General features: G+C 40.5%; 1 protein-coding gene across 2 annotated transcripts in view; it reads left to right on the top strand.

Annotated features, from left to right (window-relative positions):
- The window catches only part of KATNAL1 (katanin catalytic subunit A1 like 1), a 37,687-nt gene extending 14,439 nt beyond the window's left edge, over positions 1 to 23,248 (top strand). For both annotated transcript variants that reach the window (XM_084226902.1, XM_084226903.1), the window contains 9 exons: positions 1,869 to 2,029; positions 3,964 to 4,132; positions 10,744 to 10,868; positions 11,372 to 11,477; positions 16,000 to 16,158; positions 17,021 to 17,147; positions 18,114 to 18,248; positions 20,583 to 20,709; positions 22,197 to 23,248. In XM_084226902.1, coding sequence (XP_084083028.1) covers positions 1,869 to 2,029; positions 3,964 to 4,132; positions 10,744 to 10,868; positions 11,372 to 11,477; positions 16,000 to 16,158; positions 17,021 to 17,147; positions 18,114 to 18,248; positions 20,583 to 20,709; positions 22,197 to 22,395 — 1,308 coding nt within the window. In that variant the 3' untranslated portion in view covers positions 22,396 to 23,248. The remainder of the gene's footprint in view (positions 1 to 1,868; positions 2,030 to 3,963; positions 4,133 to 10,743; positions 10,869 to 11,371; positions 11,478 to 15,999; positions 16,159 to 17,020; positions 17,148 to 18,113; positions 18,249 to 20,582; positions 20,710 to 22,196) is intronic.
- The last annotated feature ends 244 nt before the right edge of the window (positions 23,249 to 23,492 follow it).

The following is a 23,492-nucleotide window of genomic DNA, read 5'->3' on the forward strand; positions in this document are numbered from 1 at the left end:
TGAAAGACACAGCTCAGTCAACTTCATAATTGTGGCACAGACTTTTTTGGCCCATGTCTGGGTTGTTTCTCAACTGCAAGGAAGTCTTTCTGCATGTGTTTCATCTGAGTCAGTTTCTTTAAGGCCTCTATGAGTTTATGGCTGGTTTTCCTTTGTGGTCCACATGCTGAGGATTCCTTGTTGGTTGATTTGCCAGGTATTGATGAAGAAATAGGGTGTGTATTTCAGAGTTTGGTCTGCTCAGGTCAGGCTAAGAAATGGCTGGCAGACGTTAGTCTGTTTTCATCTTCCAAAGCATCAAATGGTCACTTCCCCTCAGTTTTCAGATACCATCCTCTTGCTGGTCCAGTGAGGTGAACAACAGCACACTGGCTGTTAGTGCTAGAAAGTTGTTTTCCACCAATTTCTCTGCATGTGTTGGAAGGCTGATAGAATGAATCCTGTCAGTACTCTTGGAGCACTGGAGTAGGAAGTGGCTGTCTCTTGTGGAGTGGTGCCCTGGAGGATTTATGCCGTATCATTCTTTTGTACCTCACAGCAGCTGTTTGGCTGGATTTATTTTTGGACAGGAGGGATGTGTGTGAAGACAGTTTGAAGGAACCAAGTTAGTAATCAATCACATTTGTAACTCAGCTGGAAACTCTCACATTGGGGAATGTGTCCACTGATTGTGTGATGAGAAAGCAAAGACAGCAAAGCAGGGCAGGAATAATCCTGCCTGAGCTGGATGTCTTGTGTCTTTGGAGAGATACATTTACCCCATCTGGAATGAGCAAGAAGGCTGCTTTGCCCTGTGAAATGATCAAGATCTTCCTGTACTTAAGGCTCTTTTGTACAGGTGTTCATAAACCTTCTGGTAAAGTAAATGCAGTGTTTTGAGATCTGTTCAGGGCCTTGGGGGTTTACCCTTCTCTTTCCCTCTGTCCATGCCAGTATCTTGCTGGTGACAGTCACATACATTAATAAAATCATGGTGGAAACTCTCAAGCCGGAAGGAAGTCATAAGGATCATTGAGTCCAACTCCCTGCTCCTACCAAAAACTAAACCACATGACTAAGAGCATTGTCTACACACTCCTTGAACTCTGGCAGACTTGGTTCCATGACTGCTTTACTGGGAGCTTGTTCCAGTGACTGACCACCTTCTCAGTGAAGAACTTAATGTCCAGTCTGAACTTGCCCTGACGCAGATTTATTCTATCTCTGGTCCCCATGGAGAGGAGATCAGCAGCTCCCTCTCTGCTGCCTGCCTTGAGGAAGTTGTAGAGCACTCTGAGGTTACTCCTCAGCCTTCTCTTCTCCAAGCTGAACAAGCCAAGTGACCTCAGCTGCTCCTCATAAATCTTGCCCTTGCCATTTCACCATCTTAGTTGCTCTCCTTTGGACACACTCTAATGTTGTGCTCCTCACAGAATTCATTTGGTAATATTATATTTTAATGATTTGGCCAGTTTTACAACTAGGACATCAGAGACTGTAATCAGGGATCTTTTGTGCCAAAATAGTAGCACACTACTGCAGATCTACCAACAGCACCCTTACTAGTGTGAGAGTATGTGTGCATACATGTCAACGTGCAGACATGAATCCAAGCATCAGCACACGTTACGGATGAGCGATCACTGCGTAGCAATCCAGTCTGCTTGGGACATCAACCAGCAGGAAAATGAACTAACAGAGATTCAATTGTTTATGCTGCTGTTAAAGGTCTGTTACCACCCTGATAGGTGTGGAGTTTGTGAATAGGAAGACTCAGGAGTCCCTGCCTTTGAGGTTAGCATATGTTCTTGAGGTACTTTCTATGTTTGTTTGGTTCTTTTTAAAGTTTGAATTGTAACAATTTTTAAATGACATACGTACTTCTCAAGGTCCGACAAGAATTAGTTGAAGAATATGAACAAGTTAAGAGCATTGTCAACACTTTAGAGAGTTTTAAAATGGACAGACCTCCAGATATCTCTGTATCCTGTCAAGATGAGCCTTTCAGAGATCCAGCTGTTTGGCCTCCTCCTGTTCCAGCTGAACACAGGTAAGGAGAGGCTCAAGCAGAGTGGGTGGAATAAAGGTGGGTCACCATAATTTTATATTTGTTTTTGAAGGCTTCTGCAACATGAAAATCACAATTAATTTACACATTTATTACATTTAGTTTAGTCACTTGTAATAAAGAGTAAATATAATTCATTGAGAAAAAAATATTTAAACTACAGTCAGATTTATTTCTGACTTTCTAAAGAGAGTCACTCCTTTATTCTGGTAGGAGTAACTAAGTGCCTGGAACTAGAGTCTGCTGCAGAGGTAAGTAGGCTTTTGGTGACATGTTCTCATGTGCCAGGAGAAAACTTTTCCATTTCAGTTTATTTGAGTAAAAGAATTAATTGATGACTGAGCTGTAAGGAGCTGGAACTGAAGGGTCTTGTAGGACATGGTGGTTAGAAATCACTCCCTAGCTACAGGTAATTCAAACTGTGTTTAATCCATTGGTTAGGTTAATTGCTAAACATGTTCTGTTACATATGGTATATCTATACTGTAACCATATTTAAGGTAACTTCAGTTAGCTAATAGATTTCTTAAAATAGATGCTTGTGCATTTTCTGAAATCCCTATTTTCAACCTAACAGAGCTGGTTGGAAACAGATTCAGTTTACAGACAAAAATAGCATGCCAATAGTTTTTTAACATAAGAGCACAGAATTTTAACATGTGTATACTCACATAAGCTAAGGAGCAAAGTAAAATGAGAGATCTCGATTAACAGAAAGAAATGTCAAGTTTATTTATAATTTTCTGTGCTTTATGATTATCAAAAAGATCTTTTCTTTAAAAAAAAAAAAAACAACAAACCAAACACCTAAGAATATAAGTGTAAAATTATATTAATGCTGATTACTTTTGTGAGTGGTAGAAATAACTCAGATTTTCTGTGGTAATGTTATGTAAAGTTCAAGATGTATTTATTCTTGTGTTTTCCTTAGTGGTAAAGCCCCAACAGTTCATCTGCTTCTTTTAAGCTGAAGTTTAAATCTTGTGCAAATAAGGAAACTTAGGCACTGTTCTCTGCTGTTCAGTTTAAAGAAAATGCATGAAAAGCAAAATGTTGCCATTGTATCCAGCCATGTGTTTAAGAATGTGCTTAATTTAAAACATATTCCAGGAAAATATTTTTGGGGTTAACAAATTTTGAGTTACTCAAAACAAGAATGAGTACAAGATTCAATAGTGGATACTTATTAAATTTGGGTGACATTCTGTTTGTTTTAGTTCTGTATTTCAAATTCAATCCCTAGAGAAAAATGACAATGACTTCTTGTCTTAAAACCAAATTCTTTCTCCTCATTCTACTGCTGAGTACTCTTTGACATTGTGGGGGATGCACACAAATATAGGTGATTGCAGTTCAGCTCTGTTTGCTTTTGCTTTCAAGGCAATTTTTATGTTTTGACATTTTCACACTGAGGAATGAAGTCAGAGGTAGGCGGATTGTTTAAAATCCTCCCTGTTTTGTTTTGGGGCCTGTCAAAGATTTTAGCCACCTTTTTTTTATGCCTCTATTTTTTAAAATCTTTATTTTACCAGGAATGTCATCTGTTTGTGTAGAATTTGTGCATGTGAATATAGCCTGATATAATCTCCTGGTTTGGAGTCAGAGGAGTATTTGATTTGAAGACTTATACTAAATTGTTTCCTCTTTTGTTACATGGATGTTGGTTTGTTGTAAGACTGATTGGGAGTACAGATCTAATAATGTTGTTAATTTTTTCTTTTGTGTTTTTTCTTCTTACTTTGGGTATCAGACAGAACCAGGAATATGGTTTTTTATTTGTAGGTGTAGGGAAATAAGGCTTAGGGTCATGGCAGCTTTAGTAATAATGTACTAAGGCAAATTAGAATCCTTCCTTCTTAATGTTGCTCTTTTTTTCGCTGTTTTTAGCATGTTTTTGTTGTGGTTGCTGTTGTTAGGGCTCCACCTCAGATAAAACGTCCCAACCGAGATGGAAAATCTTTGAAGAAAGACTCCCCAGGACTGCAGCCGCGCGGGCCCGCGGGCAGAGCACACCTGGTGTCCAAGGGGGAGAAATCTTCCGGCAGCCGTGAAAGGGAATCCAGAGCCAGGGGAAGGGATGACAAGGTAAGAAGTGGGAAAGAACTTGGCAGGGAGGTGTTGTGGTGCAGCAAGTGGCAAAGGGAAGCACTCTTAGTCATTTAACACGGATAATAAAATTCACAACAATTACTTGTGGGAAAACGTAGTGCTTTCTTTTTCCCCATGATCAAAGCATGTATAGTGGTGATATTTATTAATAATTACACCGAATTAAGAAAAGTTCTGTCATGTTTGCTCTGTCTTGGTGTAACATTTTTTTCAGGAAGGGAAGCGTAGTGTCCTGTTGCTGAGAGTTTCTTATTCTTTGAGTGAAGACCATGGGCTTGTCTCTAATCTCTACATGTCATTCAGGCATAAAGTCCCTTCTCCTCCTTTCCCCCTATGTTTGGTGGTTTGTTTGGTTGGTTTTTTTTTTCCTTAAAGGAATCCAATACAGGACTTTTGTTAAGATATTAATGTAAAAAGTGCAAAAATGAGATTAGTGCCCTTACCTAGACTCGAAGCATTATGAATGGAATTCCACAGTACCATTGCCTCTGCCATACCATAGTATAATTTAGGCATGCCTAGGAGTTCAGAACAGTTCCATAAATGCATTGATGGTAGGTAAATCTGTGCCAAATTATTTGAAGTTACATATTTGAAAATAATATGAGGGAGAAGTATTAAAACCAAACTCTAAGCAACATTCATTTTCTCTGGTTTATGAAAGGGGTTTTGTATTTATCATAGTGTTTAGAAAGAAGCTTCTTGGAACTGTTTTGTTTTAAAAGGAAAAGCAATGAATTAAACTAGACTAATCTGGAGATACTTTCTTCTGAAGATCCATGAAAAGGAAGCAGTGCTGAAGGGAAAGAAAAGGAGAAACAGTGATTCAGTATAAAGTGGTGATGTCAAAACCAGGACTGTTTTGTGGCTGGAAAAATGTCAATGTGCAAATGGCTGTTTCTGAGACACTTGCTTTTTAAAATTTAACTGTGGAGTTAGTGCCAGGGACCCAAGGACTCTGTGGTGTTAATTATACAAGCTGAGACTGTACTGAAGTGGCATTACTTTCCTGACAGACAAAGATACAAGACATGCCTTCCTATGGGGGCACACAGTGTCGTACAGATCTTGAGAGATGAATAAGAAAATATTTAGGCCAGTTTTCTTCCAAAATTTGGTTAGTTCCTTTGTGACCTTTCTATTGCACTTCCTGACAGCTTAGGAACAGCTCAAAGATATGCTTTTTCCATCATAGATTGTTTTCTGATACACAGGAAAACTATTAAGTAATCCTAGCCCTTATGACCATCAGAAGGGCCAGGCACATTTTCAGCAGTGCCACTGAGGGACTGTACAGATGAAGAATTTTAGAAATCTCTCTACTCTGGATCAGTAAGATTTAAAATAACAAGTGTGCCTCCTGCAAGCTATAAAAATCTTGTGAAGATCTGTGAAATTATTGAAAGATTTGCCTGCTATATGGGGAATTGGAGTCATGGTGTGTGACAGGTTCACCAGATGTGCTTGTGTAAGGCAGCCTTCAAAGTCTTAGCTCTAATGAGGGTGAACTCTGCTCTCCAAGCTTTCCGGTGATGAGCATTATAGGGCTTTACTATAAGGAGCCTACAACAACATGACTTGTATAATACTTGTCTCTGGGAATAATGTGATTAGCAGTGCTACTGCTGTGAGGTGCAGGAAAAGTCATGAAGGTGTTCCATTTAATATGGTACATTTTAAACAGTGCTCTTACCCAAATCAATTGGTCACTAGGTGGCAGAAGGAAAATATGTCTACTCCTCAAAAAATTCCAATACATGTGCTCTTGTATTCCCCTTTGTCTAGCTCCTGGGTGCTTGTTCTAGGTCCTTTGTCTGGGATATGTGACTGAAAATCACCCCAGGTTACAAATCCTCATGTGCTATATAATGGTTCTTGTAAGGGATCCATGATTTGCCTTTGAGAAAGATTTTGAATGAAAGAAAAAATAGTCAGGTGTGGGAAGTGGAAGAAGTTAATGCAACTTCCTATATTTTGCACATAGGCATGAAAATAGTTTTATATTTCAATTTTATCCTTTCTTAGTTTACACATGTTTGTTCTTCAGTTTCTGAGTTTGAACCATCAAGCAGCTTTGCTCTGTAGACTGCTATGTCAAATCAAAGAGATTTGGTAACTCATCATGTTCAATTTAAAATAACAGGGCAAACCTGAAGCTTTAAATTAAGTAACCAGGTATCTTTTCTCCTACTAAATGTTTCAGCTCTGTAGTTTTTGGGTCTGGGTGCTAGAATAGGACTACTTAGAACATGTAATGAACTATCCATTTCCTAAGATGTTTCCTAAGATGTTTCCATTCTTAAGACTGCAGTGTAATAGGTTGCATGCTGTCCTGGCTATAATACCACAATGTAATGCATATTTTTTTCAAGGTAAATGTAAGTATAGTACATATATTTTAGAAATGTTCTGCCTCACTTGAAACAAATGCCATCTTTCAATGTTTCTCCTCTCTAAACCATAACATCTTTTCATTCTGACAGTAACCATCTTGGGATAGGTAATTTTGACCTAACTATGCCAATAAAATTACATTTTTAGTGCTATATAAAATAATTTTGAACTAAACCCACCAGATTGTGTCTATCCACTAAATCCTTATGTGTCTTTTTTTTTTCCCTAAAATACTGCTTTCAAGTTTTTTTTCCTTCTTAGTTCCACTAGAAATTATTAGGCTTGTTTTCAGAGTACCTTCTGCTGAAGCATTACCAAGAGTTTTAGCTTCTGTTTAATAGTTCAGTTTAAAGAGTCAGCATGAATGCTACCAGTATGTCTTTTAGAAATTGCATAATACCATATCTAAGTAGTGGAATACTTTTCTAGGAGTACTCTTTAGTTTATTTTAGACTGTCAGTGGATGAAGACAGTAAATATTATGAAGGATATGAAACAGCCAAGGGCTGCATAGCCATATCAGTAAAAGGAATATTAAAAACAATGAGGGTATGACTTAAAAAATGAAATTATTTTTGATTGATTATCCTCCTGTGCATCACCAACTGTGACATGAGATGAGATAGTTGTATTTAGGTGAAAGCACAGACCTCCATGCACTGGGAGGCTGCATAATCTCCATCTGAAAACACTGAAAGAACTGTTTGGTGAAATTACAGGGCTGGGAGCATGTTTTTACAGTAAAATTTACTTAGTCTGATGTGAATGTCTCATGTGAATGGTGAGTTGTGTTGACAGTGCCTCTATTGAGAAGGGGAAAGGAAAAGCGATCCAGGCAACCGGAGTTGTTAATTGTTATACGTTTTACAACAAATTTAGAGTGGATGAAAAGCGAAAAGCTGAAGACTTGGAACTAATTGAAAAGTGGAATAGAGTGGAATATGGTTTCTTAAGCAAAGGTGTTGCCTCTGCCAGGATTTCTTTAGAGATCTAGTTAATCTCTTATAGAAAGAAATCAATCTACCCAGATACCACATGGGAAGCAATTTGTTAATCTAGTGTGTGGTGTAGAGGAATTTTTAAGTGGGATTAGGCAGCAAGGGGAAAGTAAGCAAGCAGTACTGAAAGGAGAAGTGGCAGTCAACTGGCAAATAATTTCTGACTCTTGTTTTGTATTTAAATTAATATTTTTGTGCCAATTTAACTTGCCACAAAAAAGAGGCATGCAGTGACTGAACTTGCTCATGACACCAAGTTGGGAAGCACCATCACCACAAAAGGCAAATGAGGCTGTTGCACAGGAAGAATTGGATGACTCTGTGTTGGAGCATGGAAATGGGATAGCGTTCAGAGGTGCAGAGCAGCAGGCTGCGTTCTTGGAAACTGTAACAAGAATTTCTGCTAGAAGCTGGGAGCTCAGCAGAGGAGAAGATGGATTTGGATGTATCAGTAGAAACTGGATCAGGCTGAACTCCCATTGGCACATTACCTTTTCCTGGTGGTGGTGGGAAGGGCTGGCTGCAGTCAGGTGCCACCTTTGCCTTTGGCAGTGAGGGGTGGAGATTGCATGTGACAGTGGTTATTTGGCATTTGTATGCAGTGGGAAGAACCTGCAGGAAGGCAAGGTGTCTTCAGAGTCCAGTTTTGGCCATTCCAGCCCTCAGGGTTATTCTGTGATTAATCTGCTGAGATTGCCTTAAATGGGGGCAGTATGATAATGCAAATGTAAACAAAATCCCAGTAAACAAAATCCCAGATTGTTAAGGTGCTACCAGCAGAGAGAAGAGATACCTGTGCCATTATAGGGGATCTGCTGAGAAAACAGCTGGAGTATTTTGTGTACAACCACACTCAAGAAAGATATGTTAACATTAGGAGGGAGAGGAAAAAAAAAGCATTGCCAAAATGAATGGGTAATTATGTTCAGCTTACATTCCAGAAGGAGACTTAGTTTGGTAAATGAAGGGAGAGCACAAGTCTGATGCAAGTATGTCAGTGTGGTGGACACACCGAGGAGCGAACTGCTGAAACTATTGCAGAAATTTAGTACAAGCGTAGAAATAACATCAATTTTGGAGACAACGTTTTTGTTCCAGTGTGTTAGTGCAGGTCTAATAGCTCTCCCTGATGGAAAGGACAGCTGATTTCTAAATGTTTAAGACAGATATTGGTTGCCTGAAATTATCAGATAGGATTGCCAAGGATGGGAATAGATTTTTGCAGCCCTGTATGCCTATCTGTTGGCTTACCTTCTTAGAGAGAAGCCATCACAGCAACTTTTTTAAAGCTATTTTGTGAAAGTAATACCCAAAGAGATGACTGGAAAAATTATGCTTACTCCTGCTGCCTAGTTTCAGGTGACATTTTTTAAAAATCATTATTTCTAGCCTATGCTCACTTATCTGCTGACTGAGAATTGCAGGTTGGACCAATTTGGGACCAGCATTAACAATCTTATTACTTGTAAAAACTTCAACTAGTTTAAATCTTGGTTTAATTACGGAACTGGGAGTTAAAAAAAAAAAAAAGAAAAAGAAAAAAAAAGAGAATAATTCAGTGTCACTACAATGACAGCCGAGGTGATGCTGAGAGCGCGTCTGCCCGCTGGCCGCCCTTCTCCATCGCTGCGCTGGCGAGACGTTCCGCAGGGGCAGAAGCAGCGGCCCCCGGCACAGCACGGCCCGCGGGATCGGGGCCGCCATCGGGGCCGTGCTGCCGCCCCGCGGCCGCTCCGGGGCTGCCGGCGCCCTCCCGGCCCCGGGCCTTCCTTCCTTCCCCCTTTTCGGATTTGTGTTCCGCCCCGCTGGGCTGAGCCGCGCCTCTGCCCGCCGCGCTCGGGGCCTCTCGGGGCCGGCCGTGCCCCGGCGTGCTGCAGCCAGCCGCCCTCCCTGCTCCGGCTCTTCAACTCCTGCCCTAACTCGGTTTCACTCAGGAAAAAACAAAACCCAACCGCAACAAGATAAACCAATTGTTCTGTCATGTGCAGAAAAATTGTTCTACTAGGAATGCCAGTCCATTGCAGAACAAGAGGAGTATGTAGCAGACAGCAAATACCTTTCATTTCATTGTCCTGTTTCTCTTACTATTTTTTTAACGGTTACATTTGGATTCCATTTTATATCTCCTGAAATCTTGAAAACTCCACGGGGTGTCTTTTCACCGTTTCCTTTTTACACCATTTTTTACTACATTTTTTTCGCCCGCTTTCTGCTTTAACACAACTCTGAGCTTCGTTTCCATTGCAAAAAGCTGAGTTAGGAGTACTAAACAACGCAAGAGTTCGCTTGGAAGCAAGAGATAAAAGTAGTGGGAAGATAAACTATTCCCTCACAAGTCGTCGTGGGCAAACGGCAACTGGGAGGGGTGTAATCGCTGCCTTTTTGTTTTTCCACTGCGAGGTTATTTGTGTGTCTCCAGCTGCCTCTCAACCCGCCTTCGTCTAGGATGCTTTTGTCCCGCCAGCTGGGATTCTTTAACTCGCTGCTGATAGTGTTTAGAAGCTGAGTTAAGAGTCCTAAAGTAGCTCCCTGCTCAGCCCCCTCCGTTAAACCAGCGCAGCTGCTTTTCAGGCACCCTGAATAGTGGGAGGGGAAGCGATTTCCTTCAGAACTGAGAGAGGAGGAGCGTGAGCCCTGATGCTTCAAAGGGAAAATGTTACTTCACCTCCATCAGCCGAACGGCACTGTGGAAGTATTAACCAGAAGCTCTGGTCCATTTGGGGCAGAGTGTGGCTTGATCACTGATGTAGCATTGGTGTGCTGCAAAAATTATTGAAACCTGGGTGTCTTTGGAGCTTCTTTAGGGCTTTTGGTGCATTTGAAAAGCATTTTCATTGTTTATGAAGCTGGCGTGTGAATGAGAGGCGAGACATGGATAGTTTGTAGTTGAGGAAAGCAGGTATTGCAGGGCAGGAAGGCTTTAATGAAACAAGGGGAGAGAGTCTTGGTTTTCTTCATCAAAGACAATGCGTGTGACAACTTCCCTGTTCCTTTTCTATGATGATAGTGTCAGATGTTTACTTCTGACAGGTGGCTAGTGCAGCATCTTCAGTATGTACTTTGGATGCTCTGGTGTTCAGCTAGTTGTGACCCAGCCACCTATGTGAGGCTGTTCCTGCATTCATGCCTTTGGTTGGCCAGAAAGTGTGTTAGTTGTGTAATGTTCTTATGGGTCTGTATGATTTTCACTTCTAGGGAAAGAAAACACCCCAGGAATTTGGTGATGGGGAAATACCAAAATTTGATGGAGCAGGTTACGACAAAGACCTGATCGAAGCTCTTGAAAGAGACATTGTGTCAAGGAATCCAAGCATTCATTGGTATGAGGATTTTCTCAATTCAAGTGTTTTTGCTAGTGTGAGAAAGGAGAGAAATTACCCATCTTCAAACTCCTAAAACAGGGAGACAAGATAATCTTCTACAGACAGGCAAAAATGAGATCTTTTCTCTAACAGTTTATTAATTTGATTAAAGTTGAGCTTTTGTTGCTAATTGATATTAAGTGCAGTACATTCATTACAGGTACTGCTGAAATGAACATAGGCTCCAGAGATCTTTAAAGATACTGCTTTGGTGTTCACATTGTCCAAAACAATTTTTAATTAGCAGCTCTGGAGAACTTGAGTTGAAAATAATTTTTTCCCTGTCTTCCAAAAGTGGATTCAATTTTAGGTCACAGTATGATAGGAGTGCTCTCATGAGGCATATGCTTGCATACTAAAAGAAATGGTACTAAGTGAAAAGCTTTTCTATTTCTCTTGTATAAAAATAGAAGAAATATACTTGTATGAGAATCTTATACAAGTTTCTTCATCTTGCACAGGGATGACATAGCGGATTTGGAAGAAGCCAAGAAATTATTAAGAGAAGCTGTTGTTCTTCCAATGTGGATGCCTGATTTTTTCAAAGGGATCAGAAGACCTTGGAAGGTGAGAATTTATGTGGTGTTTTAGTAAATGGCAAGCTGTAGTTATGTGAGATTCCTGCTGTAAAATGTGGATGTCTGTAGCACAGGCTAAAAAGAAAAAATAATGAATTTGTTTATTAAATCCTCTCATAATTACTCATGTAAAAGGCACTGAAAGAAACAGCTGGAAATGTATCTGTCCCTTAGAGTAAACAGTATTTTCTGTTTATTTACTCACTTATAGCTTGTTGATATTATAATACTTTTTATATGCCAACCTGTAGATGTGAGCAAACAGATTATATTGACTGAAGCAGAATGCTTTAAAGAGAGATCTACATGGGCTTATGGTGTCCAGTTGTTATCACTTCCCAGAAGAAAGCAATCCTTGGACTGTTTTTCTCCAAATGTTTCAACTATCTCTCCCTCCGACTGCAAACTGCAGCCTGCATGGTACAAGGAAGCAAGGAAAGAGGGGCCAGTCTGGTGACTTAGCTTTGCACTTATATTTGCAGCTGGGCATAGTTGCAGCTGGAGTGAGAAATTCAGAATAGGAGAAGGAGTTGCAAACAGGGCAGCAGGAAGGATATAGGATGGAACTAGGCTGATTGACCAGAAGTGAGCCCAATCTGGGCCTTGCTTAGAGCTAAGAAGGGGGAGGAGGGAGGAGTTTGGCCAGCATTTCTGTAAACAGCGTACAGCATTATTTTGCTTCTAATGGGGAATGGATTGATCCTTGTTTGGAGAATACCAAGTCACAACACAAGGCCTTTTTGGTCACTGAGAAGCATTACTGGAGGAAAGAGATTGTTGAAAATTGTCTGTTGCTCTGAGTGTGGAAGGAAGTGGCGTGTGTAGGGAATGCTGTGTATGTGAGTAGTTTCCTGTTTAGTATGCTGGGTCAGCAGCGTGTGTTGGATCTTGCTCCACTAACACTTGTTCTGTCTTTTCCTGATTGGTCCTTGTGCTTCCCTGGCTTATGCCTAGGTCAGACTCAGCAGGAGCTGGGAGACTGCTGCTTGAGAGCTGCTCACAGAGGTTTTAGTGAGTTGCAGGGAGGGACCCTATATACATAGTGCAAACCTAGCCCCAGCCTTTGGAGTTAGAGTGCTTGTGGTCAGTACCAGTGGCCTTGTGGTTAACCTTAGGGTTAGCTGAGCTATCATCTAGGATAGAGCCTAGAGGTTGTGGGTTACATATGCAGGGTGAGATTTTAGTGTATTTTGAACAGCTGAATCTCTTTCTTCTCTTCTTGGCTGAGAGGAAGTCGATCCATACTCTTGTTATAGGCTATGGGGGCCCTATCTGTCTAGTGTTCAAAATCTTCTAACGGAATAAAGATCTGCTCTGCTTTCTTTGTGCCTGTTAGCATGCACAGAGGAGGCAGTGGCCATCTGTCTTTAAGGCAGGTACTTCAGCAGACTGCAGGAAATGTGAAAGATGCCACTGACCTTGTCTCCAAGTGCTGTGGCAGTGGATAAAGGAGCAAGAGCTTGGTCCTTTAAAGAGTTACAATCTCCATGTCTTTGCACGAGACTATCTTTTCCTACTGAGCAGTGTCACCTCTGAAAACCAGGTGGTTGTCAACATGGAAAAGATTCTAAGATTATTTCCTCTCTTCAGTCTGAAATGCAAATTGATTTCTGACAAGGCTATGAAGAGTCTTCATTGTTAGCCTTTTCCCTGGTGACTTGTGAAGCTGTAACTCTCATGAATTTATTTTTCACACAGAACAGCATGTATTTTCCCTACTGTTGACCTCTGACTGTGCTATAAGGATGAAAAGTATTGAAGGGAAGGCTGTTTCTTGCAGTAATCAGTGTAGCAGCAGGCATTTGTTGAGCCTAGGAATTCAGGACAATAATTCAGGGAAAAAGGCAGCCGAAGCTGGTTTTGGATGCTCAGACTCTCCTGAGAACAATTCCCAAGACAGCCCTCACAGTTTGTGCTTGTATTCAGAGAACTGTGCCTTGTCTGAAGGAGCCAGCTGTCTTCCCTGATTCAACACAGGTGCTGTGTAGTTGCAGCCACGGGTTTCTGAGTGTCCATGGGTTTGCTCTTTCTGTTTCTCTGAAATGTTTTGTGCCAAGAAAGCCTGGTTGCTCACTGTGCTTCCCACTGCTCTGCTAGTGATTGTTACAACAACAAGAAGTAACCCTGCAGTGATTTCATCAAAACACTTACTCCCTGCGGTGCATTTCAGCTTCTTATTGGAATACTTTGGATTAACAGAGCCTTAGAGGAAGAATAAAGAAGTCTTTGTGTTTGTCAAGGATTTTAAATAGTAAGTGGCAGCCTCTTAGTTTGCAGAAAGAGCAACTTGATCCTATGTGTTTCTGTTTGCAGCCATGCGCGTCTTGTTTTGCTGAGAACTTGGGTTCTTTTTTTCTGTTGTTGTTCTTTTTTTTTTTAACTGACATTTCTATTGTCTCTATCCCCTGAGACGTTACTTTCCCCCTGGCTTTACACCTGGTGTGGCTGCTTTGCACCTGTGTTATGCACATGTATGATGCCACCAGCATCACGTGCAAGGTAACGCTTCCTGTAATACTTAGCAGGAGGTGCAAAGCAACGGATGGGCTTCAGGTTTTGGGTGTGTACCTGAAGCCAGGATTTGACCTTCCAGAATAATGGAGAATTGAACCAATATCCCAAAAATGTCATTACTTCCCTGTATCACCAGGTCCTGCACTAAACAGAGTTTATCAAACACATGCTTTGAATGTGATTTGAATTGAGGTGAAGTTTTAAAAAAAATATTAAATGAGCACATTTGAAGCTCAGAGAGAGCAGTAAGTCATCTCTGACCTGCATATTACAGGCTAAGTAATTTTCACCCAGTCACTCCAGGGCTGTATTTGCAATATTGTTGTAATATCAGTATAACTGTGCTGCATCTCAAATCAGAATGTCTGAGTGTTCACGGGGAGTAAAGAGAGTCCATTTGCTTTTTATGCTTCCTGCTCTGGAGCTTAGGAAACCTTGGACAGCCTGAGGAGTGACTTTGGACTGTTAGCTGTAGAGATGGCGTGTGAACATTTCTGATTTAATTTACCGATGAATGTATGTTGAGCTTGCATTAGCTAAGTATTAAATGGCAATAAAGGTATTAAGAGTTAATGGAAAATGGAATACAGAGAGGCTATTGCTTTTGAATGGGACATTTTTGAATAATTGCATTCCCGGTTGATTTGTTTTTATAGATCTCTTCCATGTCATTCTTTGTGCTTTTTGAAGTAAATTTTTGTGAGGAACAGATGAAATCTAATTTGCTATATGGCTTGCATTTAACAGATATTTTATTGCTGTGGCATTTTATGTAAGTTATTAATTGCAAAGCACATTATGATGTGCAATTCTAACACTAGCTAATTTGATTACCCTTGCAATACAGTACAATTTTAGGAAACTCTTGTTAGCATGTAATAAGATCTTGCAATTGGGAGGAGGAAAAAAAAAAACAAGCTGCTTGAGCACTACATTTTCACTGATTTACTTAAAATCACAGGCCCCTATACTAGCACTGTGCAGAACATGGAGCAGTGTTTTGTCCTTCTCCAGTGCTGCTGCTGAAAGGGTTGGAAAGACTACCCTTAAAGATGGCTGTATTTAGTAGTAGTATCAGGAGTGATTAACCTGTTTCAGTGATACAGTCTTAACATGGGTTCTGAGAGCACTGTGTGGAAAGGCAAAAAACTGTTTGTGTAATGATGGGTAAATGTGCTGATCTGCAGACGTGTGCTTCTTTCTTTCACAGACCACAGATGGAAAGATAGTCTGATGATGTGGATATAAGAATTGTTTCTAGTTTAAAGTTTTCTGAATAATCACTGAAATTCAGATTAGGCTTTTGTGGGACTAAGCAGTAGTCCACATGAGCCACAGTTGCTTATCTGTAAAATAGGAATAGCAGTGCAGTCCAGTCATCCAGCATGATGAGGATGGTGTTTCATCCAGAAATTGCTATGATGCAGTAGTGTGGTCATAGGAACATTGAGTTCGGGAGATTAAGCAAAAAACAAACTGATGTATTCAGTGAATGCTCTCATGCAAATGTAAACATCAACCAGATTCATACATATTGTCAGGATATTTTGGGAAATTGTTTTTCTGTAGAAAATTTCTCTACTGAGGAAACACAACTTACTATGAAAGTATTTTGGTTTCTGTGAAAGTTTCTCGTGAAGGGGCCTTTGTTCCAAAGAAAGAGTTTACCATCTTCATCTGCCTATGCAGCTCCTTGTGAGTTTAGAAAGGCCTAAGTTCAAGTCTAAACTCTGTTTGATTCTGAGCAAGGCTGTAAATCTCTTGTCCATTTTCTAAGTGTTAGGACAAGCAACAGGGACTGGCTTTTGTAGTTTTGACTCCAGTGGAGTAGTAAGAAGAAATGGCAGAACACTTCCACACTGTCTTCTGTTTCCCACTGATGAGGATTATGTAATTAATTTAAATCCAGATCTTGGCTCATATAGAGATGTTGTGTAAAGTACCAATGACAAAGTTTTCTTCATTTGTTGTTCATTACCTTTGTTCTCACCTTTCAGGGGGTGCTGATGGTTGGTCCTCCTGGCACTGGCAAAACAATGCTAGCAAAAGCTGTTGCTACAGAATGTGGGACAACATTCTTCAACGTGTCTTCCTCTACACTGACGTCTAAATACAGAGGCGAGTCTGAGAAGCTGGTCCGCCTCTTGTTTGAAATGGTATGTCCTCGATGATGTGGTCTGGGGCTCGTTGAGGTGAGAAAGGACAGCACTCTTGGTTTCCTGCCTTTCCAGTAGCATGCTGGAAACATGGAGTTCACTGAACTGACACCCCCTCAACCAATTAGAAAACATAATTTCTGGGTTTCCACATATGGTATGTTATTGAGGATTAAGAAGGAAATGCTTCATCACCCATGTTTAGGATAGCATTTCCCAGACTAAATCAAGAGTTGTGACCTTAACAGAAATTCAGTACTTGTTTGGTTATGGGGTAACAGTCCCATGTGAAGTAGATTTGAAATTGGAAGGGGTTTGGAACAGGTATTCTAGAAGCCATGCATGTGGCTGTAGTTTTAGTTCTGTTTTTATTCTGAATGATGGTCACAAGCCTCTCAGTGAAGCTGTGGGTGCAGTCCATAATACAGGGTGTGTGAAGGACGTGTCCATGTAGGCTGCGCCTCTGGGACCCTCCCTGCACTCCTGTAATATTCACAGCTAAAACCTGAGTCTCTTGAGATTGCTGAGCTCCTTCTGTCCCTTATGCCTAACCTTCACCACCCCAAAACCTGGGCATGAAAACTGCCTGTATTGTGTCAAGAAGGCTCTCCTATTGTGGTAGTGTTTCTTTTCTCCTTTTCAATGTCATTTGCTGGTGCAAGCCAACCAACACTGACCCAGGGAGTACAATTTAAAGTGTATAAACCTCAGCATGTGACAGTTTATAAAAGGTCTTGAATTCCTCCCTTGTGACAGTCAGGGAAGATATGTATGCAGTATGTCCAGCAGGGCTGGGTTGTGGTCTGATGAGGGCCTGTGCTTGCTGAGCAGCCTTAATAGTGATGTTTTCATTTGAATAAAGGCACGGTTTTATGCGCCAACAACAATCTTCATTGACGAGATAGATTCCATCTGCAGCCGCAGAGGCACGTCTGATGAACACGAGGCCAGTCGCAGAGTCAAGTCAGAGCTGCTTGTGCAAATGGATGGTAACAAGGGCTTAGATCTGGCTTTGGGGCTGGGATGCTCTTTCTTTACAGGTGGAATGTAAGAACTCAAGCCATCTGGAAAACCTGGCTTTATGCATGAGAAAAAAATGAAGCACAACTTGAGATGAGTGTATTTTTGGAGTGTTCAACAACAGATAACTGAAAAGGGTGTTCTGCTTTATTTTTTCTAAAATGGTTATTTTTAGGGTGACTTGAAAGCTCATATTAAAGAGACACAGACTCCACAAGAAGCAGATAATGGAGATTTGTGCAGTTTAATGCAGGTATTTAATTTGTATTCAGTTTAAACAAAATTCTGTCCCTTGCTAGACTCTCCAACTGTGGAACCCCATTGTGAGGTCTGCTTTTGCTGTATTCTATGATGGAAGCTAGTATTACCCTTTAAGTCAGATGTAGTACCTGTTTTGTGCAGCTGCACACAACAAGCATGACCATCTAAGGAATATTGTATGGTGTAGAGGTTTGATAGCCACCTTTATATTGCAGCTATCAGAAACTGCTGTATAAACTATTGTATATAAACTACTATTTTAAATGTTCTCAAATTTGCAGGTTCATTGTGGTAAGCTCAGGATAGGAAAGCTTTTGATCTCTTTGCAGTCCTCACTTGGTAAGCTGAGTGACTCCTGTTTCTTCTATGACCAGACTCGACAGAGATAGCGCTGTCAATGGGACTAGTAGGGCTACACTCACATATTGCTGTGGTATTAGCACTGTCCAAGAAAGCCCTCCCCTTACTCAGCAACATAATGAGCTGTCCCTCTCTCAGTGATAATGATGGTCTTGTGATGCCTAGCTATGGGAAGTTTGGAAAGGGACACAGGACTATAGAGAGCTGTTGCTGAGCTTTGTCCAGGCTGTGTTTGTCTGTGCAGTGTTTCTCAGCAAGTATCTCCATCAATAAGAGCTCTGGAGTAAAATTGCTCTGAACTGATGTGCTTGCAGGGGTAGGTGGTGCTCTGGAAAACGATGACCCTTCCAAGATGGTTATGGTACTATCTGCTACAAATTTTCCCTGGGACATTGACGAAGCTCTCCGACGGAGACTGGAGAAGAGGATTTATATACCTTTGCCCACAGGTGTGTTTGATAAGACCATTTTCCTTTCCCCTCTTTACGAGATGAATTTAAGATAACTGCAGGACTGTTGCGCTTGTAAGAAATCCCGATGGCTTTGTGATGAGCAGTGTAATGCAGGGGTTAATCATTTGTCTGGATCGCTTTATTTTTAAGGAGAGTGAAAAAAAGAGAAATGCTGCTTGCTTGGGGGCTGAAAAACAAAGAGCTGTGGCATTTCATTGCAAGCCATTGATGGGTTCTTATATTTTGAAAGAGAGTTAGTTTTAATGAGCCTGGAATTATTTTAAATGTTTAACAGTCAGCCCTTGAGTGATCATCAAAGGCAGCCTTTGGACATGTTCACAAATATTGCAAATGCACTCCATGCCCTTGCAGACAAATGGAAAGAAGTAGATCCATGAATTTTCACTTACTGGCTTAGTTCATTGCAAATCACTGCTTGCTTGCCTTTATTACTGTGCTTCCAGTCACTCAGAATGCAGCAGGCTGATTGCTTTCCTGCCCTAAGACATCTCAGCTTGTATTGTCTTTCCTAACTGTCATTCACCTGTCCTATTAATTTTGAGATTCCTATCACTTGAAGTTTGCATAGCTCCCTTTCTTCTTGGTACAGTGGAGGCCTCATCTCCCTGCATGAGCACTCAAGATAACAAGATGCATGTCCATGGTGACAGTGGTTGTGATTGAGTTTAGCAGGTCTAAGGACACTTAATCGTTCTGCAGCTTGTCTGTGCAGCTTACAGGCAGTAACAGCCCCTAACAGGATGCCTGACTTTATGACCAATTAGTTTAAAATCCTATCTGCTCTTCCTCTTGTTCCTAATTAAACCAGATTGTTTTTTAACACAGTGTATTACACCCTGGACAACATAGGAGATGTGATCTGGTTTTATTTCTAGTCTTAGTTTCTGTTGTATCTATTCTGCAAGTAAGAATGTCCAGGCAAGTCTGAGTGATGCATTTATAACTGTGCTGTGTGAGTTGATGTAGTCAGGCATTTTAACTGTAAAAGTGATATGGTAGCATATATGCACCTGTGTATTGTGGAATTTGATGCAAGCATATATTCTGTAGTGTTTAATTTTCAAAATGCTGCACAGACTTGCTTAGCCCCACAGCAACAATTAGAAGAATGTTCTCTGATGCAGGATACTCTCTGCAGGTATGCTGTGTGTGCATTGTGCCCTCTAAATAATAAATCCCCATTTTATAGCTAGTGCCAGTTGTGTGGGATAGATAACTCTGTGTTCTTGACAGTTCTGCAAAGCACACAAAACCAGCAGCTCTAGAGAAGCTTTCTTTTTTCTTTTTTATTTCTCCTTCCCCAAAAGTTAAAAAAATAAGAATTAGGGACACCAATGAATAAAACATAACGTGTTTTATTGGACATTTCTTTAAGACTTTTAACCTTTCCTACTGCTACTTCTGCTGTTGCAGTTGTCCTTTTTTGTAGGTCATAAAAATTGATCACTTGGGGAATAAAGATGCTGAGCTGGCGCATTTGTCTTGTACAGTGAAAGTCAGGAAACCAGTCATCCTCTTCTTTCCCACCCTTGTGCACAGTAACAGGGAGGCCTAAGCTGTCAAATGTGAATTCCCTCTTACAAGCTTAGGCTGCTTAACATGTGTACCCAAATGCACATATGCATGTGCCCTCTGCAAGAGAAATGGTTAATTGACTGCATAAGTGCTCATTTACACAGCTGGTTATCACTGTGTGCACACTGCATTTGGGTAGGAGAGTGGGATACCAGGACATTGCTATCAAAAATATATTAATATAGGTTTATTGTATTAATGTGTCTTATTTTCTATCAGGTTTCAGCTGATTTCTTGGGTCCCAACTGAATAAACTGGATAAACTGCTTAAACATATGCTTAAAGTTCAGCCTGTTGTTAAGGGGTTTGTGCTGTCTGAAGCTTTTTTAATAGAATCCTTATTGTAGTTCTAATGAAACTCTATGAATAATATGCAGTCAAGCCCTCGAATAGGGAGTGGATCCAAAGGGATGTGAGAAGAAACAGAAATTTGTAGGATTGTGCTTTTGTGCCCTTGGGTAATATGTGACCAAATGCTTTATCACCTGAGACATAACAGACATTTTTAGTGACAGATCACTTTGACAAATATCTCTCTACCATGCTGTTTTGATATACTGCATTTAACCAAATACTTTACTGTATTTGATTGCACACTTCACTATGACTCGTTCTCTCTCTTTTTTAATATTGAACTCTTTTGTTCATACTTTTCACTGAAAAATCTAGGTCATGTTTATATCTTTCTTTAGTGTAACTCTTGCCAGTCTTCAAACAAATATTTTTACGTTCTAGCAAAAGGCAGAGCAGAACTACTGAAGATTAATCTCCGGGAAGTAGAACTAGATCCTGATATCAGCCTTGAAGAAATTGCTGAGAAGATTGAAGGCTATTCTGGTGCTGACATCACTAATGTTTGCAGGTATCTCATTGCCTTTAATTTGCAAATAGAACTGCATGGGAAGTCATCATTTGCATTATATGATAAAAGGCAATACCCACTACAGCTGAAGCCATGCTCACAGTGTCTGTGTATTAGGCCCACATCTATTTACTGTGTTCATGTATTACTGTCACATGGAGTGGTCCAAATACCATGGAGTCTTTCTGTGACATGTTTTTCTTGGATCTGAAGTGAAATAAATTATCTGAGCAAATCTCATGTTACAATTGGCTGCATTTATTGTAGTTATCTGCATTTGTTAATGTAGTGCAAAGCAGATTGTTGGGTTTTTTTTAAAATCCCATTAGTTTAAGAGCTAGAATTCTGTAATCCAAAAAATTCCTTTCACAGAACACTTCATTGGGACTTCTATATGCTGCATGTTTGGACAGCCCCTAGTGCAGCTGAATCTTGGTGTCTACCTGAATCTTCTAGGTCCAAGGGGTATATAGATTATAATATTAGTATTTAATTTATTTCTGGCCTTTCCCCACAATTTGTTTCATTTTTGACAAATCAGTCTTTTCTGGTGAAGGATAGGTATTTGAAGAAACTTATCTGAAGGAAGTCTATGTCCCTTAAGCATCCTGTCAAGAGAAACTGATCCTGTAAGAGTATGGCTTGGGAATCTTTTTTCTTCTTCTCCTGCCGCCTTTCTGAAAATGTGAAATCACTCCATGGATTTGAAAACTCAGTGTGTGTCACGTAGTAGTGAAATTACCTTTCTCCCTAAGGCTTGTGTTATCCCTTGCTGGGAAAAACCTGGGGAAAAAGAAAATGTAATTTCAGACTGCCTGTGGGCCTCAGTGTGAGAAAATGAGCAGTGTTCTTCAAGCTGATGGGCCAGGCTGGCAGGATCTGAGCTGGGGAGGAGTCACAGATCCGGCAGAGCATGGGGAGCCACAGGCACCCGTGGCCTCAGCGCTGCAGGGCCATGTGATGCTGTGTCTGATGCCTCCTGCTCTGCCCTTCACACACCCAGGTGCTGTGGACAAGCAGGCAGCCAGGCTGGGCTGTACTCTTAACCCTTGCTGACTGTCTTTTGGGGCTACACTGCAGGGAGTAAGTTGAAGTCTAAAAGGAATGCAGTGTAAAAATCCAGATTACTTAAAAAAAAAAAGTCTTTGAGTTTGTCTCCGACCCTGCCCTTTTCTGCTCTAAAGTTGTAAAATTTCATCTCCATGAATCATTGTGAAAGGTTTTCAGTTTTATAGTTTTAATTATCTCTGCACATTTACCATATGCTTAAATGGGTTTTGGTGCCAGCGCATTCTTTATGTTGAATTAATGTAGTGATCTGGGAACATGGAAGCTACGAAAGATGTGAACTGCATCTTCCATGGTAAATAAATGCTGTCTTAAGTGTTCCTGCCAGTGGTTTCTAGCAAGAGTGTACAATCAAAATTCATAGGCTTACAGCACATTCTGCTAGCAATTAGCTGCCATGCATTGTCCTGTATTTCCAGGGATGCATCTTTAATGGCAATGAGAAGACGTATTAATGGCTTAACTCCAGAAGAGATTCGTGCACTTTCTAAAGAAGAGCTTCAGATGCCGGTTACCAAGGGGGACTTTGAGCTGGCTCTGAAGAAAATCTCCAAATCTGTTTCTGCTGCAGACCTGGAGAAGTATGAAAAATGGATGGCAGAGTTTGGATCTGCCTAATCTCAGTGACAGCTTTCCTTCACTGGAGTTTTATGGTTTTTGTTGTTCTCACTTTCAAAATGAGTTAGAAATCTTTTTAAAGGTTTAATAAAAGGTCTGCCTCTGCCCTCATCCCACCCCTTTCTGCTGACAGGATCTTTTAAGCTGTTTGCCTTTAAAGGGAATGAACACAATAATGAGCTGATACTGTAAAAGATATTTTATCTCTGAAGTAGAAAAATAAGACAAACAGGAAGGGAAAAATCATACTTCTGAGGGTAGTCTTTTTATTTTTCAAATGAAGAGCAGTGTTACTTAACTTCCTCCTAGTAATTTTTTATGGCTGGAGTCAATAAATCAGCTGGGGGATGTGACTCCAGAGGAACAGACAAGGGCTTGCTGTACCCCCCCGCTCTTAAGTGCTGCTTCTGTCTCCCTTGAATGTGGCATCCAAGTTATTATTCTTTCTCTCTGTGCTCGGGTATTCAGAGCAAAGCCTGTGGATTAATTGGCATTACACAGAGGAAATGAGGATCAGTTTTCCATAAAGACATGGGCCTGACTCTCCTCTCATGTACTCCCATTTGGAATTGATGTCGCTTCAGACTGTTATCAGTGTTACCTGCAATGACTTCTGATGGGAACGAGAGGGAAAGAAAAAGGCATGGATTGTTCTTAGTCCGGTTTATGCTTGTTCTCTGAACATAGTTTGAACCTGTTTGACCAGTAGGCACTTTGACTTAGGTTATAACTTGCACTTTTATGCTTATGTATCATCTTGTGCTTTGTCTGTGCTATCTAAATGTGATTGTTATTACTATTATTATTATTTTAGTACTAAGAGTTTAATAAAGACACTAATTTCAAGGCTGTATTTAAAACACAATGCTGTCTTTTGAACAAATGGCTGTGAACCTCCACTTCTGATTAGATATGAACTTTTTCCTAGCATTACTGGGCAATGGGACTTCAACCTTTTTATGTTGTAGAACTGTTCATGCTTAATTTTTTTGCGAAGGTTTCTTAAAAATGTATAAATATTACTGATTTAGTAATATTTAGAAAACAATCTGTATGATCTCATTTATGTTCTTAACTGTTTCTTCCCTTCCCTCATA

The sequence above is a fragment of the Fringilla coelebs genome, assembly GCF_963513975.1.
Source record: "Fringilla coelebs genome assembly, chromosome: 2".
Classification (NCBI taxonomy): Eukaryota; Metazoa; Chordata; class Aves; order Passeriformes; family Fringillidae; genus Fringilla; species Fringilla coelebs.